General features: G+C 48.5%; 2 protein-coding genes and 1 pseudogene across 2 annotated transcripts; 1 reads left to right on the top strand and 2 right to left on the bottom strand.

Moving 5' to 3' along the window:
• Positions 1-275: 275 nt before the first annotated feature.
• On the top strand, positions 276-4,081 carry LOC137466501 (eukaryotic translation initiation factor 3 subunit G-B-like). Its single transcript, XM_068178226.1, has 4 exons — positions 276-300; positions 3,470-3,597; positions 3,675-3,823; positions 4,066-4,081. The coding sequence occupies exons 1-4, from the start codon at positions 276-278 to the stop codon at positions 4,079-4,081; spliced, it is 318 nt and encodes a 105-aa protein (XP_068034327.1).
• A 426-nt stretch (positions 4,082-4,507) lies between these two features.
• Positions 4,508-6,666, bottom strand: LOC137466502 (microtubule-associated protein tau-like; annotated as a pseudogene).
• A 103-nt stretch (positions 6,667-6,769) lies between these two features.
• On the bottom strand, positions 6,770-11,436 carry LOC137466503 (suppressor of SWI4 1 homolog). The gene is made up of 6 exons (XM_068178227.1): positions 11,406-11,436; positions 11,145-11,247; positions 8,267-8,470; positions 7,688-7,810; positions 7,199-7,278; positions 6,770-6,921 (listed from the first exon to the last, which is right to left on the bottom strand). The coding sequence occupies exons 1-6, from the start codon at positions 11,434-11,436 to the stop codon at positions 6,788-6,790; spliced, it is 675 nt and encodes a 224-aa protein (XP_068034328.1). The 3' UTR covers positions 6,770-6,787.
• Between the last annotated feature and the right edge of the window lie 335 nt (positions 11,437-11,771).

Genomic DNA, 11,771 nt, shown 5'->3' on the forward strand with positions numbered 1-11,771 from the left:
CCAGGAGATTATTGGCAGGTAAATTTTGTAGAATTACCAAGAAGTCAAGGATATAAATATCTTTTAGTAGGGGTTGACACATTTTCTGGATGGTCAGAAGCCCTTCCCTGTCGCACAAACCAAGCAAAAGAAACTGTTAAGTGGTTACTACAAGAAATCATTCCCAGATTCGGGGTGCCTCTAGGGATATAATCAGATAGGGGACCCAATTCCATAGCCACGGTGGTAAAAGAAGTAAGTACTTTGCTGGGAATAACTTGGGACCTCCATACACCATGGAGACCCCAGCCAAGTGGAAAGGTAGAGAGGATGAATCAGACACTAAAAAGGCAAATCAGTGAAATATGTCAAGAAGCCAAACTGCAGTGGCCACAGGCTTTACCAATAGCATTGCTGAGAATTCGGATAAAGCCTAGGAGTGGGATGTCAGTCAGTCCTTATGAGATATTGTATGGGAAACCATACAAATCTCCTGGACCCAATCCAAATGTACATGTCATGGGAAAACAGAAAGTATATAACTATGTTCTGTCTCTCGGGAAAACTTTAGCACGGCTTCGGAGCATCCTCGTGTGGAATAGGCCGTTGACTCTGGAGAATCCAGTTCATGACATACATCTGGGAGATGAGGTGTATATTAAGAATTGGAATGAAGAACCATTAAAAGAGAAGTGGACTGGACCCCATCAGGTACTATTGACCACCTTTACAGCAGTCAAAGTAGCTGGAGTGGACCCCTGGATACACTACACTCGAGTGAAGAAAGCCCATCCCGGTCTGCGGACTGTGTAAACTGCGGGACCAACAGAGCTGCAGATAAGATGTGTTTAATTGTTTCAAGAGTGTTACCAGTAATTGTACCAATGCTCATTTCATGGTCTTTGGGATGTAGAATGCAAAAAGATCAATTAACCACTCTTCATTCTAGAATAAGGAGGGAGGTACAGGCAGAAACACAGGTGATAAAGGTTTCCAATGCAATTTGGGCTGAGAATGTAATGATTGGATTAATTAAAGATTTTGCCAAAATGCAGAACACTAGCAAAATAACTGTCTGTCTGCCAATACCGAAGGCAGCGGGAGACCCAATAAATTGGGGAATCATAACAACAAAACTGCCTGAAATACAAAAGAACAAAACAATTACATGTAAACAGGTACCAGAATCAAGACAGGTAATCAAGGTAACCTGGAAAGTAATAGGACAATGGCTGCATCCTTTGAGTCAACAAGACTGTCTTCACAATAATGGCACGAGAGGATATCCTATAGGATGGTCGGGGGGCATCCCAAATAAATGGCAATGCTACTTACCACATCATAAAAAGATTACAGAAAATGTTACAGAAACCACTCTGGTGTGGAAGTGCAAGGTAAAAGATCACAAAGGTCATATAGAGCCTTGGGACAGTGCATGGTCTCTGAGTATACTTCAAAAATTCCAGTACATGGCAACCACCCCTTGGTGCATTAAATGGGAAGGTTCAGAAAATGATACAGATCCAGCAGTAACAAACACTGCCACTAGCAGTAGAATAAAGGCAGACAAAGTAAGTTGGTGGGCATGTAAATAAAACTTATGATTGCACTTCTGATGATATAGAGATAAAACAAATGCCACCACTGGGAGTAGCCTTACAAATTGGTCATGCCTGCTGAGGCATCAAACACAAGCAGGGTAAAATGAATTACAAAATACTTGTAGGATGTACCAAAAGTACAATCCAAAGTCCAGGACAATTTGTATGGGCAACAAGTGATGGTACCTGGACAACCCATCTACCTGTAGATGGGAAAGTAAAAGAAATCACTTTAGGCCTCCCTACTTTATGTCCAATTTGGAAAAAGTCCCCATTTAAGGGAAAACACGAACTTCTGCAGATAAGAACAAGACGAGAAGCCCCAGATAATGAAAATCAAGATGACATTTGGCAAGAACCCTCTAGTGGAGTGAAATTTGGGTGGGCCCTAGAGTCTTTGCTTGGTCCTATAGCAAACTATCAGAATAAAGAAATACTGTACAAACTTACAGGTCAGGTAGATAGACTGGCAAGAGTCACTAGGGAAGGATTTAAAGAACTTATCGTACAATTACAAGCCACCACAAAAATGACTTTGCAAAATCGATTTGCCTTTGATTTGTTACTTCTGAAAGAGCATGGAGTGTGTGGATCTTTAAAGGGATGGATTGATCATTGCTGCATCCACATCCCAAATGTAACTGCAGATATAGACTATGATATCAGTCAGTTAAAACAAATAGAGCATGAAGCACAAGAAGAGCAAAAAGATTTGACTACGAGCTGGTTAGACAAAGTCTTCAAAGGGTTAGGGTGGAATGCGAGTTCATGGATTAAGTCTATCATCGAGAGTGTGATAATCCTATTAATTGTGTTTTTAGTAATTTTGTTAGTCTGCAGTGTCCTAAAAGGAGAAATACAGAAGAGGACGTCCTGGAACTGAAAAATAATAAAGGCACTGACATGGGATCCACACCCATCATCCTCTGATCCTCCAGTTCGTGACAGCATCCACGACAATGGTTACATCAATTCTGGATTTGAAGAACATCACGTATAAACTCAGAAACCAAAGACTGTATCAAGTGAAAGCATTTGCACTTATAGTGAATTGAAAATACTTTCAAAGGGGGGAAAATTATAGTAAAAGGGTTTAAAATCATGGGGATCTGGGGAGTTAGAATGAAAACTAAGCTTAGTAGGCCCTGGGAAAATACCCTGGGAAAGTATAGGCCTTATACTTGCTAGAACTGCACCTGTGTAGCTGGGCTATGATAAATGATGGAATTGTTAGATGTGATGATTGTTTAGTAATTAAATATGATTACTGTTTAATCGTAAGAATAGTCATGGGGAACTGTGGTCAGGGGCTTGAGAAAAATCACAAGAAATTCATGCTTGGATAAAGTCAATGTATACAATAGAACAATATAAGTTTAACAATTAATATGTAAGTTATATAACGATAGAATATAAAATACGTTCAGCTCGAAAGCCATGTCAGAGTCAGATTTGGGTCTGTACCCCTGATTCCCAGAGCTCTGCAATAAAAGCACCTGCATATAATCATATCCCGTGATTATGTGTGTTCCTGAATGCTAACATGGGGGCACCTGGGACGCACCTGGGGGCACCTGAGGGCGATAAAAAAACACCTGGGGGACATTTGGGGGGTTCTGGTGACACCTGGGCACACTTGGGACACACCTGGGAGGCTCTGTGGACATCTGGGGGGCTTTGGGAACACCTGAGGGGCTCTGGGGACACCTGGGATGCACCTGGGGGGCTTTGAGAACACCTGGGACACACCTGGGGATACCTGGGTGGCTTTTGGGGACACCTGGGGTAGAAAAAAACACACCTGGGGCCACTTGGAGGCCACGTGGGCACAGCTGGACTCCCTCGGAGACCACCTGAGGCCCCCCTGCCCTCACCTGTCGTGTGCCCAGCCGAAGACATCCACGTCACCAACCTGTCGGAGGACACACGCGAGACCGACCTGCAGGAGCTCTTCCACCCCTTTGGCTTCATCTCCCGCATCTACCTGGCCAAGGACAAGACCACGGGGCAGTCCAAGGTCACCTGCGTGCCTGGGCAGGGCTCACCTGCCCGCCGTGCCCGCCGTTCCAGGTGCTCACGGCGCTGTTTTTGCAGGGATTCACCTTCATCAGCTTCCACCGGCGCGAGGACGCGGCCAGGGCCATCACGGGCATGTCCGGCTTCGGCTACGACGACCTGATCCTCAATGTGGAGTGGGCAAAGTGTGTACCTGGCACACCTGGGCACTCACCTCACACACCTGGGCACACCTGGGCACTCACCTGGGGGGGGTCACACTCACCTGGGGGGCATTCACAGTGTCCCGGTGCTGCCACACCCACCTGATCCTCAACAAGGAGTGGGCAAAGTGGGTACCTGGCACACCTGGGCACTCACCTCACACACCTGGGCACACCTGGGGCATGCCTGGATTGCACCAAGATATGCCTGGGCACACCTGGGGGTTCCTCTCACCTGTCCTGACTCCCCTTTTTCCTCTCCCCAGGCCCTCCACCAGCTGAGCCGCTCCCAATTTGGTTCTAGTTTGGCCCCAGTTGGATCCCAGTGGATCCCAGTTTGCTCCCAGTGGCTCCCAGTTCAATAAAGCTCCAGGCTCTGGCACCGCCCCCGTCCCTGTACCAGGATTTGGGCTCATCCCGAAATTTCCAGCTGGGAAAAATGGGAATTTGGGCTGGAAAAATGGGAATTTGGGGTGGGAAAAATGGGGATTTGGGGTGGGGAAAACAGGAATTTGGGGGGGTAAAAAACAGGAATTTAGGGTGGGAAATGGAAATTTTGGGTAGGAAAATAGGGATTTTGCTGGAAAAAATGGGAATTTGGGATGGGAAAATGGAAAATTCTGGTAGAAAAAGGAGGATATGTGATAGAAAATGGGAATTTGGGTGGAAAATGGGATTTTTCCTGGAAAAAAGAGCAACACGAGGTCCTGGGGTGGATCCAACTTTATTCCTGCTCCTCCCAAGGGGAAACACCTGCCCAGCCGGGGAGGGACCACATTTCCCAAACTTCCAACCTGGAATTCCAGCCACAAGGACTCCTGGAAATTCCTGAAATTCCCACTGGGTTTTTTTGGGGTTTTTCCCCATTTTTAGGACTTTTCCCCCACAGTGTTTTTTTTCCCCCATTTTTATGTTTTTTTCTCATTTTTGGGGTTTATTTTCCCCCTTTTTTTTTTGTTTTTTTTTTTTTTTTCCTCCATTTTTGGGGTGGTCTCCCCTGGATTTGGGGATCCCAGCAGGGAAAATGTGGAAGAGGATACAGGGAGACTTTGGGGGATCCCAAAATTCTTCTGGAAATCCCAAAAATCTCCTTGGAAATCCCAAAATCCTCAGCGGGGGGGATCCCAAAATTCCCCTGTGAACCCCAAAAATTCTTCTTGAGGATCCCAAAATTCCCCTTGGGGATCCCAAAGTTCTTCTTTAAGATCCCAAAATTCCGTTGGACCCCAAAATCCGTCCCAGAGACCCCAAATTCCCAATTCCTGTGGGATCACGGGGTCCCAAATTCCCATTTTTCCCCCCCTTTCAATTCTTCCTTTTCCAGGCCCGTCCTGGCTGTGGGAAATTTGGGATTTTCCGGGGGGTCAAGAGCTTCCCACGGCGGCATTTGGGGTTTCCCGGGTGGGATTTGGGGTTTTTGGGGTTTCCCAGGTGGGATCTGGGATTTCCTGAGTGGGATTTGGGATTTTTGGGGTTTCCCAGGTGGGATCTGGAGGTTCTAGGATGGGATTTTGGAGTTTCCTGTTGGGATTTGGGGGTTCCAGGTTTCCTGGGGTGGGATTTGGGGTTTTTGGGATGTCCTGGGTGTGATTTTGGGGTTCCAGGATGGGATTTTGGGGTTCCCCGTTGGGATTTTGGGGTTCCAGGTGTGGATTTTGGGCTCCTCTTCCATCATTTCCAGGCTCGGGGTGTGGCCGAGGGCCTTTGCTTCCTCTTGGAGTGACCAGGGAACAAATCTGGGGAAAAAAGAGGGAAAAATGGGAATTTAGAGGGGAAAATAGGGGATTTAGGGGGAAATTATTGGGGTTTGGGGGTGGGGGAAATGGAATTAAGGGATGGAAAATTGGGATTTAGGAGAACAAAAAAGGGATATGGGGGTAAAAAATGGGATTTGGGAGAAAAAAATTGGGATTTCTGGGAAAAGAGTTGGGGTTTGGGGAAAACAAATTGGGGTTAAGGGGAAAAATGGATTTGGTGGGAAAATGGAATTTTAGGCATAGAAAACTGGGATTTGGGGGGAAAAGTTGGGATTTGGGGTGCCAGGATTGCCTGGAAGTGTCAGAGTGTTTACTGTGATCCCAAATCACGGAAATTCAGGAATTTTGCGTCATCAGCCACTTCCAGGGAGGGAAAACTCACCTGGAAACTCCCAAAATTTCCCTTTATCTCCCCCAAACTCACCTGGAAACCCCAAAATCACCTGGAACACCCCAAAATTCACCTGGAACACTCCAAAACTCACCTGAAACCCACACAATTTCCCTTTATCTCCCACAAACTCACCTGGAAACCCCAATATTTCTATTTTACACCCCCCCCCCCCCAAAATTCACCTGGAAACCCTAAAATTCACCTGAATTCCTCCAAAAACTCACCTGAAACCCACAAGACTTCCTTTCATAACCCCAACCTCACCTGGAAACACTGAAATTTCCTTTTCTTCCCCCCAAAACTCACCTGGACCCCCCAAGCTCACCTGGAACCCCCAAAAGCTCACCTGGAGTCCCCAAAAACTCACCTGGACACCCCCCCCTCCCCCCAAAGCTCACTGCACCCCCCAACCTCACCTGGCCCTCACCTGGCCCGGGCTCACCTGTATCAGGCTCCTCCCCCAGCTCCTGTCTATAATACTTGGCCTTGGCCTCGTCAGATGGCTTGGCCTCACCCACCTCAGGTGCGCTGGGGTCCTCGACATCGCTGTCACCTCCTGGGCCACCTGCGGCCTGGCCCATCCTGGCCAGGCTGCGCTACGTGGGGAGAGACAGGTGAGGGACAGGTGAGGGGATGGATACCTGAGGATGGATCCGGCCAGGCTGCCCCACTTGGGGGAGCCTCACCTGTGTGACCTCACCTGTGTGACCCTTCTGTCCTCACCTGTGTGACCTCACCTGCATGACCTCACCTGTGTGACCTTTCTGTCCTCACCTGTGTGACCCTCTTCACCTGGGAGGCCCCTGCCACCCTCACCTGTCCCTGGCACACCTGTTCTCACCTGTGCCATTCCCGCTGCTGCTGTTTCCGCTCCAGGTTCTGCTCCTGCGCCTGGCACCGCTCCACCCTCACCTGCAGCCGCTGCTCCCACCAGGCCAGCAGCTCCCACAGCTCTGCCTCTCCTTTGGGGGCTGCCAGGGAAACACACCTGTGACACATCTGGGCACAGCTGGGCACACTCCTGAGATACCCACAGACACCTGGGCACAGCTGGCACACACCTGAGGTACACCTGGGCACAGCTGGGCACACACCTGAGATACCCACAGACACCTGGGCACAGCTGGCACACAACTAGCCACAGGTGTGTCTCTTTACCCAGCCCATGTCCCCAGGTGTCCCCAGGTGTGTCCCTTACCCAGCCCATGTCCCCAGGTGTCCCTCACCTGTCCCAGGTGTGTCACTCACCCAGGCCATGGTACAGGACGTTGCCCTGGCCCAGCCCCTCCTCCACCTTCAGCAGCTGCAGCGTCAGACAGGGCCGATCTGGGATAGGTGACAGGGACAGGTGACACAGGGACAGAGGGACAAGTGACACGGGGACAGGGGACAGGGACAGGGGACACAGGGACACGGGGACAGGTGATATAGGAACAGGTGACACAGGAACAGGGGACAGGGACACAAGACAGGTGACACAGGGACAGAGGGAGCACAGGGACAGGTGACATGGGTACACGGGGACAGGAGAGGGGACACAGGGGGACGCCGTTGAGCTGCGGTATCACCTGGGCACCACAGCACCTGTCCCCATCCCCCTGTGTGTCCCCTTAATGTCCCCTCAGTGTCCCCAATGTCCCCTCAATATCCCCAAGGTCACCTTGGTCAGCTTCACGGCACTCTGCTGTGTCACCCCAATGTCCCCTCAGTGTCCCCAGGGATGTCCCCGTTGTCTCCTCAGTCAGTCTCATGGCGCTTTGTTGCGTCATGGTGTTGCCGTGCCCGGCGCAGTTCTGGGGCCGTTCCAGAACGTTCTGGGACCCGTCTGGCTCCGCCTTGCTCTCGGACAGGGCAACGTCCCTGAGGGGACAGGGACAGGTGACACAGACAGGTGACAGGCACAGGTGACACCTCCGGGAGACAGGTGACAGGGACAGGTGACAGGACAACATCCCTGAGGGGACAGGGACAGGTGACAAGTGACAAGGACAGGGGACAGGGACAGGTGACACCTCTGGGACACAAGGACCGGGACGGGTGACAGGGACAGGACAATGTCCCTGACGGGACGGGGACAGATGACAGAGGACAGGGACAGGAAGAGGTGACAGGTGACATGGAAAGGTGACACCTCTGAGGGACAGGGACAGGTGACATCTCTGGAGGTGTCCCCAGGTCTCATGTCCCCTCCAGTGTCCCCAGGTACCCCAGGAAGAAATTCCTGTGTCCCAAAGATGTTCCCAGATATCCCCAAGATGTCCCCAGGTGTCCCCTACCCTGTGAGCAGCTGGCTGATGTCCCCAAGGTGTCCCCTACCCCGTGAGCAGCTGGCTGATGTCATCCATCCTCGCCAGGTTCAGGAATTTCTCCTGGAGAATTTTCTGGAGGCCCCGGCTGAGCCCCACGGGCACCACCTGGACATTGCCGGATTGGGGGAAAAAAACAGGAATTTGTGAAAAGTCATGGGAAAAACAGGAAAAACTGGGGGTAAAAGGGAAAGAATCATGAAAAAAACAGGAAAAATGGAAAAATCATGGAAAAATAATGTGAAAATCATGGAAAAATCATGGAAAAATCATGGAAAAAAGGGGGGAAATGGGAAAAATCATGGAAAAATAATGGAGAAATCATGGGGAAAAGGGAAAAAATGGGAAAAAATGGGGAAATCATGGAAAAATGGAAATGTGGGAATGGGGAACCACCTGGAGACTGCTGGATTGGGGGAAAAATGGGAAAATGGGAAAATCATGGAAAAATCATGGAAAAATCATGGAAAAAAGGGGGAAAATGAGAAAAATCATGGAAAAAACAGGGTAAAATGGGGGAAAATGGGGAAAATCATGGAAAAAGCTTTAAAAATGGGAAAAATTGGAAATGTGGGAATGGGGAACCACCTGGACACTGCTGGATTCGGGGAGAAATGGGAAAAATAATGGAAAAATCATGGAAAATCTTGAAAAAAAGGGAAAAAACAGGGGAAAATGGGAAAAATTGTAGAAAAATACAAGAAAAAATGGGAATGTGGGAATGGGGAACCATCTGGACACTGCTGGACTGGGGAAAATGGGAATTTGGGAAAAAACATGGAAAAATGGGACTTTGGGAATTCAGGAAATTTGCGAATTCAGGGATTTAGGAATTTGGGAATTGGAGATTTTGGGAATTTGGGAATTCAGGACATTGGGACTTTGGGATTTTGGGAATTCAGGACTTTGGGAATTCAGGATGTTGGGGTTTTGGGAATTTGGGATTTTGGGCATTCGGGAGTACAAAGTACTAGCGATCCCCTTGGGCCTCTCTCCCTCTCACATCCTATAACTCCTTACTCAGCTTAAATTCTTATCTCCTTCAGTGCTCGTTTTGATGAACAAAGACCTTTTATTTATTACACCGTGGTCACGCCCCACCCCGCCAGGGCTTCCAGTGCATCAACGAGATGGGACAGATCGTAATTCATGATTCCCAAAATTGGCCTCATCCAGGTGATCTCTCCTAGAAGTTCTTGCGAATCCTGTAGGTTGTTGATCTCTGAATTGATTTCTATTTTTTGAGGTCTGATGGTCTGCTCTGTGATTTTCCATCCCAAGTACTTCCATGGTGCAATTTCTTGAGTCTTTGAAGTGCTGATTTCCAATCCTGCCTGTTGCACTTCTGCAATCACACAGTCATGAACTTTTTGCAGTTCTTGTTGCGTTGGTGCTGCAATGAGCAAATCATCCATATAATGAATGATTTTTGCTCCCGGATATTTTTCTCATGCTGGAGACAAAGCTCAAGCCACGTACCATTGGCAGATGCTTGGTGAGTTCTTGAGGCTTTGTGGAAGAACGGTCCAATGGTATCTTTGTAGAGGCTCCTGTCTGTTGATGCTTGAGATGGAAAATGTGAGTTGAGGAGCATCATCTTGATGGAGTGGAATGCTGAAAAAACAATCCTTGGGATCAGTGACCACAAGCGGCCAATCTCTCGGAATCACTGAGAGAGAGGGAAGTCCCAACTGAAGTGGTCCCATGTCCTCAAGGACTTAGTTGATTTTTCTGAAGTCATGAAGCAATCTCCATGAGCCTGAAGCCTTTTTGCAAATGACGAACACTGGAGAGTTCCAGGGGCTGTTCGTCGGCTTGATGTGTCCCTTTCCAAGTTGTTCTGTGACCAAGTTTTTCAGAGCACTCAATTTCTTTCGCTCAAAGGGCTACTGATCCACCCAGACAGGACTGTCTGTCTTCCAGGTCAGTTTCAGAGTGGTGAGTGCTGCAGTGACCCCGACTAAAAATCCACTTCCAGTTTAATGCCCCATTGTGCCAAGAGGTCTCTTCTCAAACTGTGATGGGCTTTTCCACAACAAAAGGACGAATGATTGCTGTTTTCCCTCCTGGTCCTGAGATGACATTTGCACTCTGCAGACATATGGAGCTTCCTCCTATGCCTTGAGAGAACCCGAGGGTGCAATTAACTTCCATTCCCGGGGCCAAAAGATATATGATATTGTCAGAACCCAAAATGCTTTTCCGACATTTTCAAATATTCCTATGAGTCAGAGACCCTGGCAGACAGCTGGAGACAGCTGTGATTTTAATTTTGAGCCATGGAATGAGTTACCAGCTCTGCAGGAAGAACAAGAAGAGACAAAAATCTAGAATTTACAGTAGATAAAATAGAAGTAGTTATAAGTTAGAGGAGAGTATTTTTACATTATGTTCATGGGGGTTTTGACCGATGTACGGGGGGGTCAGGATTGGTACGGGGGGGTATGAAAAATCCAACATGGAGGATTTGGGGTATGACTTGTCCTTTTCCTCCTTCTTCTTACCCTCCATCTTCTTTGGTGATGTTGGCACCTTTTAATTGCGTTTTACTGAAAACACACTATCCAACATAGGTGCTAGATATTGGTAGGAAATAGTAAACACGTAGTACGTAACAAGTAGTATTTAGTCTCTGTGCCTGCCCCTCGAGGGTCAGATGCTCCCTTTCTGCCTTGCTGAACAGACCTCAGCAAGGGCACAGAGAGAATTGATAGATAAGAAATAGCAAACAACTGTTAAGAAGTCTGCGCCGTCTCTCGGCCAGCAGCCGAAGAGACAAGCTTCCTGATAATTTGAAATAAATCATCCAGAGACCGAATACTGCGGCTGCTGCGTCTTCCTTCGTCAGTGCAGGCCAGTGAAGGCCTTCTCTACCTTCCCGGAGTCACCTCAGCACTAGAGGGACATCCGAGATCTGGCGTCCCTGGGTGGGCACTGAAGGCATTTCAGAAGTATCCAGAGACGAGAAGCTGAGCCACCAAGCGATCTCACCTGCACAAGAAGAGAGAAGGAAAGCAGGTTTTCCCAGAAGATCCCAGTGAAGAAGACAGCAGGGAGCGTGACACAGAGTATCCTGACCTCACCAAACTCTTCGCCTCGAGACCAGCTCGGAGAGGAGGAGATTCAGAAGCGCGCCTGGATCTGCTCACCTGTGACCTGCTGGACAGGGACCAGTGCCATCTTCGGACCGACCTCGTGTCGATACAGCTTTGGTGAGAAAGTCAAATTGAGAACATGGGGGTGGGACATTCCCAGGAAGAGGCCCAAGTTCTAGCAGATTTACAGGGAATCATTTCCACACATCCTGTGGAAATCAGTTCGAAAAAATTAAAGGCTTTGCTACTGTGGGTGCAGTATGATTTCCCAAACACAGAGAAACGCCTCTTATATGAGGTGGGGTTTTGGCAGCAGATGAACAGAGAATTATATTATAGAGCCGTAAAAAACAATAAGATAGCTGCAAAGCTCCTGACTTCAGCTAGAACAGTGTTGGAATCGCTGTCACAGAGAAGCAG

Source organism: Anomalospiza imberbis, unplaced genomic scaffold (assembly GCF_031753505.1).
Source record: "Anomalospiza imberbis isolate Cuckoo-Finch-1a 21T00152 unplaced genomic scaffold, ASM3175350v1 scaffold_242, whole genome shotgun sequence".
Lineage (NCBI taxonomy): Eukaryota > Metazoa > Chordata > Aves > Passeriformes > Viduidae > Anomalospiza > Anomalospiza imberbis.

Bases quoted from the DNA above. Each gene is read 5' to 3' on its own strand.
- LOC137466501 (XM_068178226.1), top strand. From the start codon at position 276: ATGGAGACCCCAGCCAAGTGGAAAG. The intron at 301-3,469 runs GTAGAGAGGATG...TCGTGTGCCCAG, and splicing joins GACCCCAGCCAAGTGGAAAG to CCGAAGACATCCACGTCACC. The intron at 3,598-3,674 runs GTCACCTGCGTG...CTGTTTTTGCAG, and splicing joins AGACCACGGGGCAGTCCAAG to GGATTCACCTTCATCAGCTT.
- LOC137466503 (XM_068178227.1), bottom strand. From the start codon at position 11,436: ATGGCACTGGTCCCTGTCCAGCAGGTCACAG. The intron at 11,248-11,405 runs GTGAGCAGATCC...CTTCTTGTGCAG, and splicing joins CCCTGTCCAGCAGGTCACAG to GTGAGATCGCTTGGTGGCTC. The intron at 7,279-7,687 runs GGAGACAACGGG...GTCACCTATCCC, and splicing joins AGCGCCATGAGACTGACTGA to AGATCGGCCCTGTCTGACGC.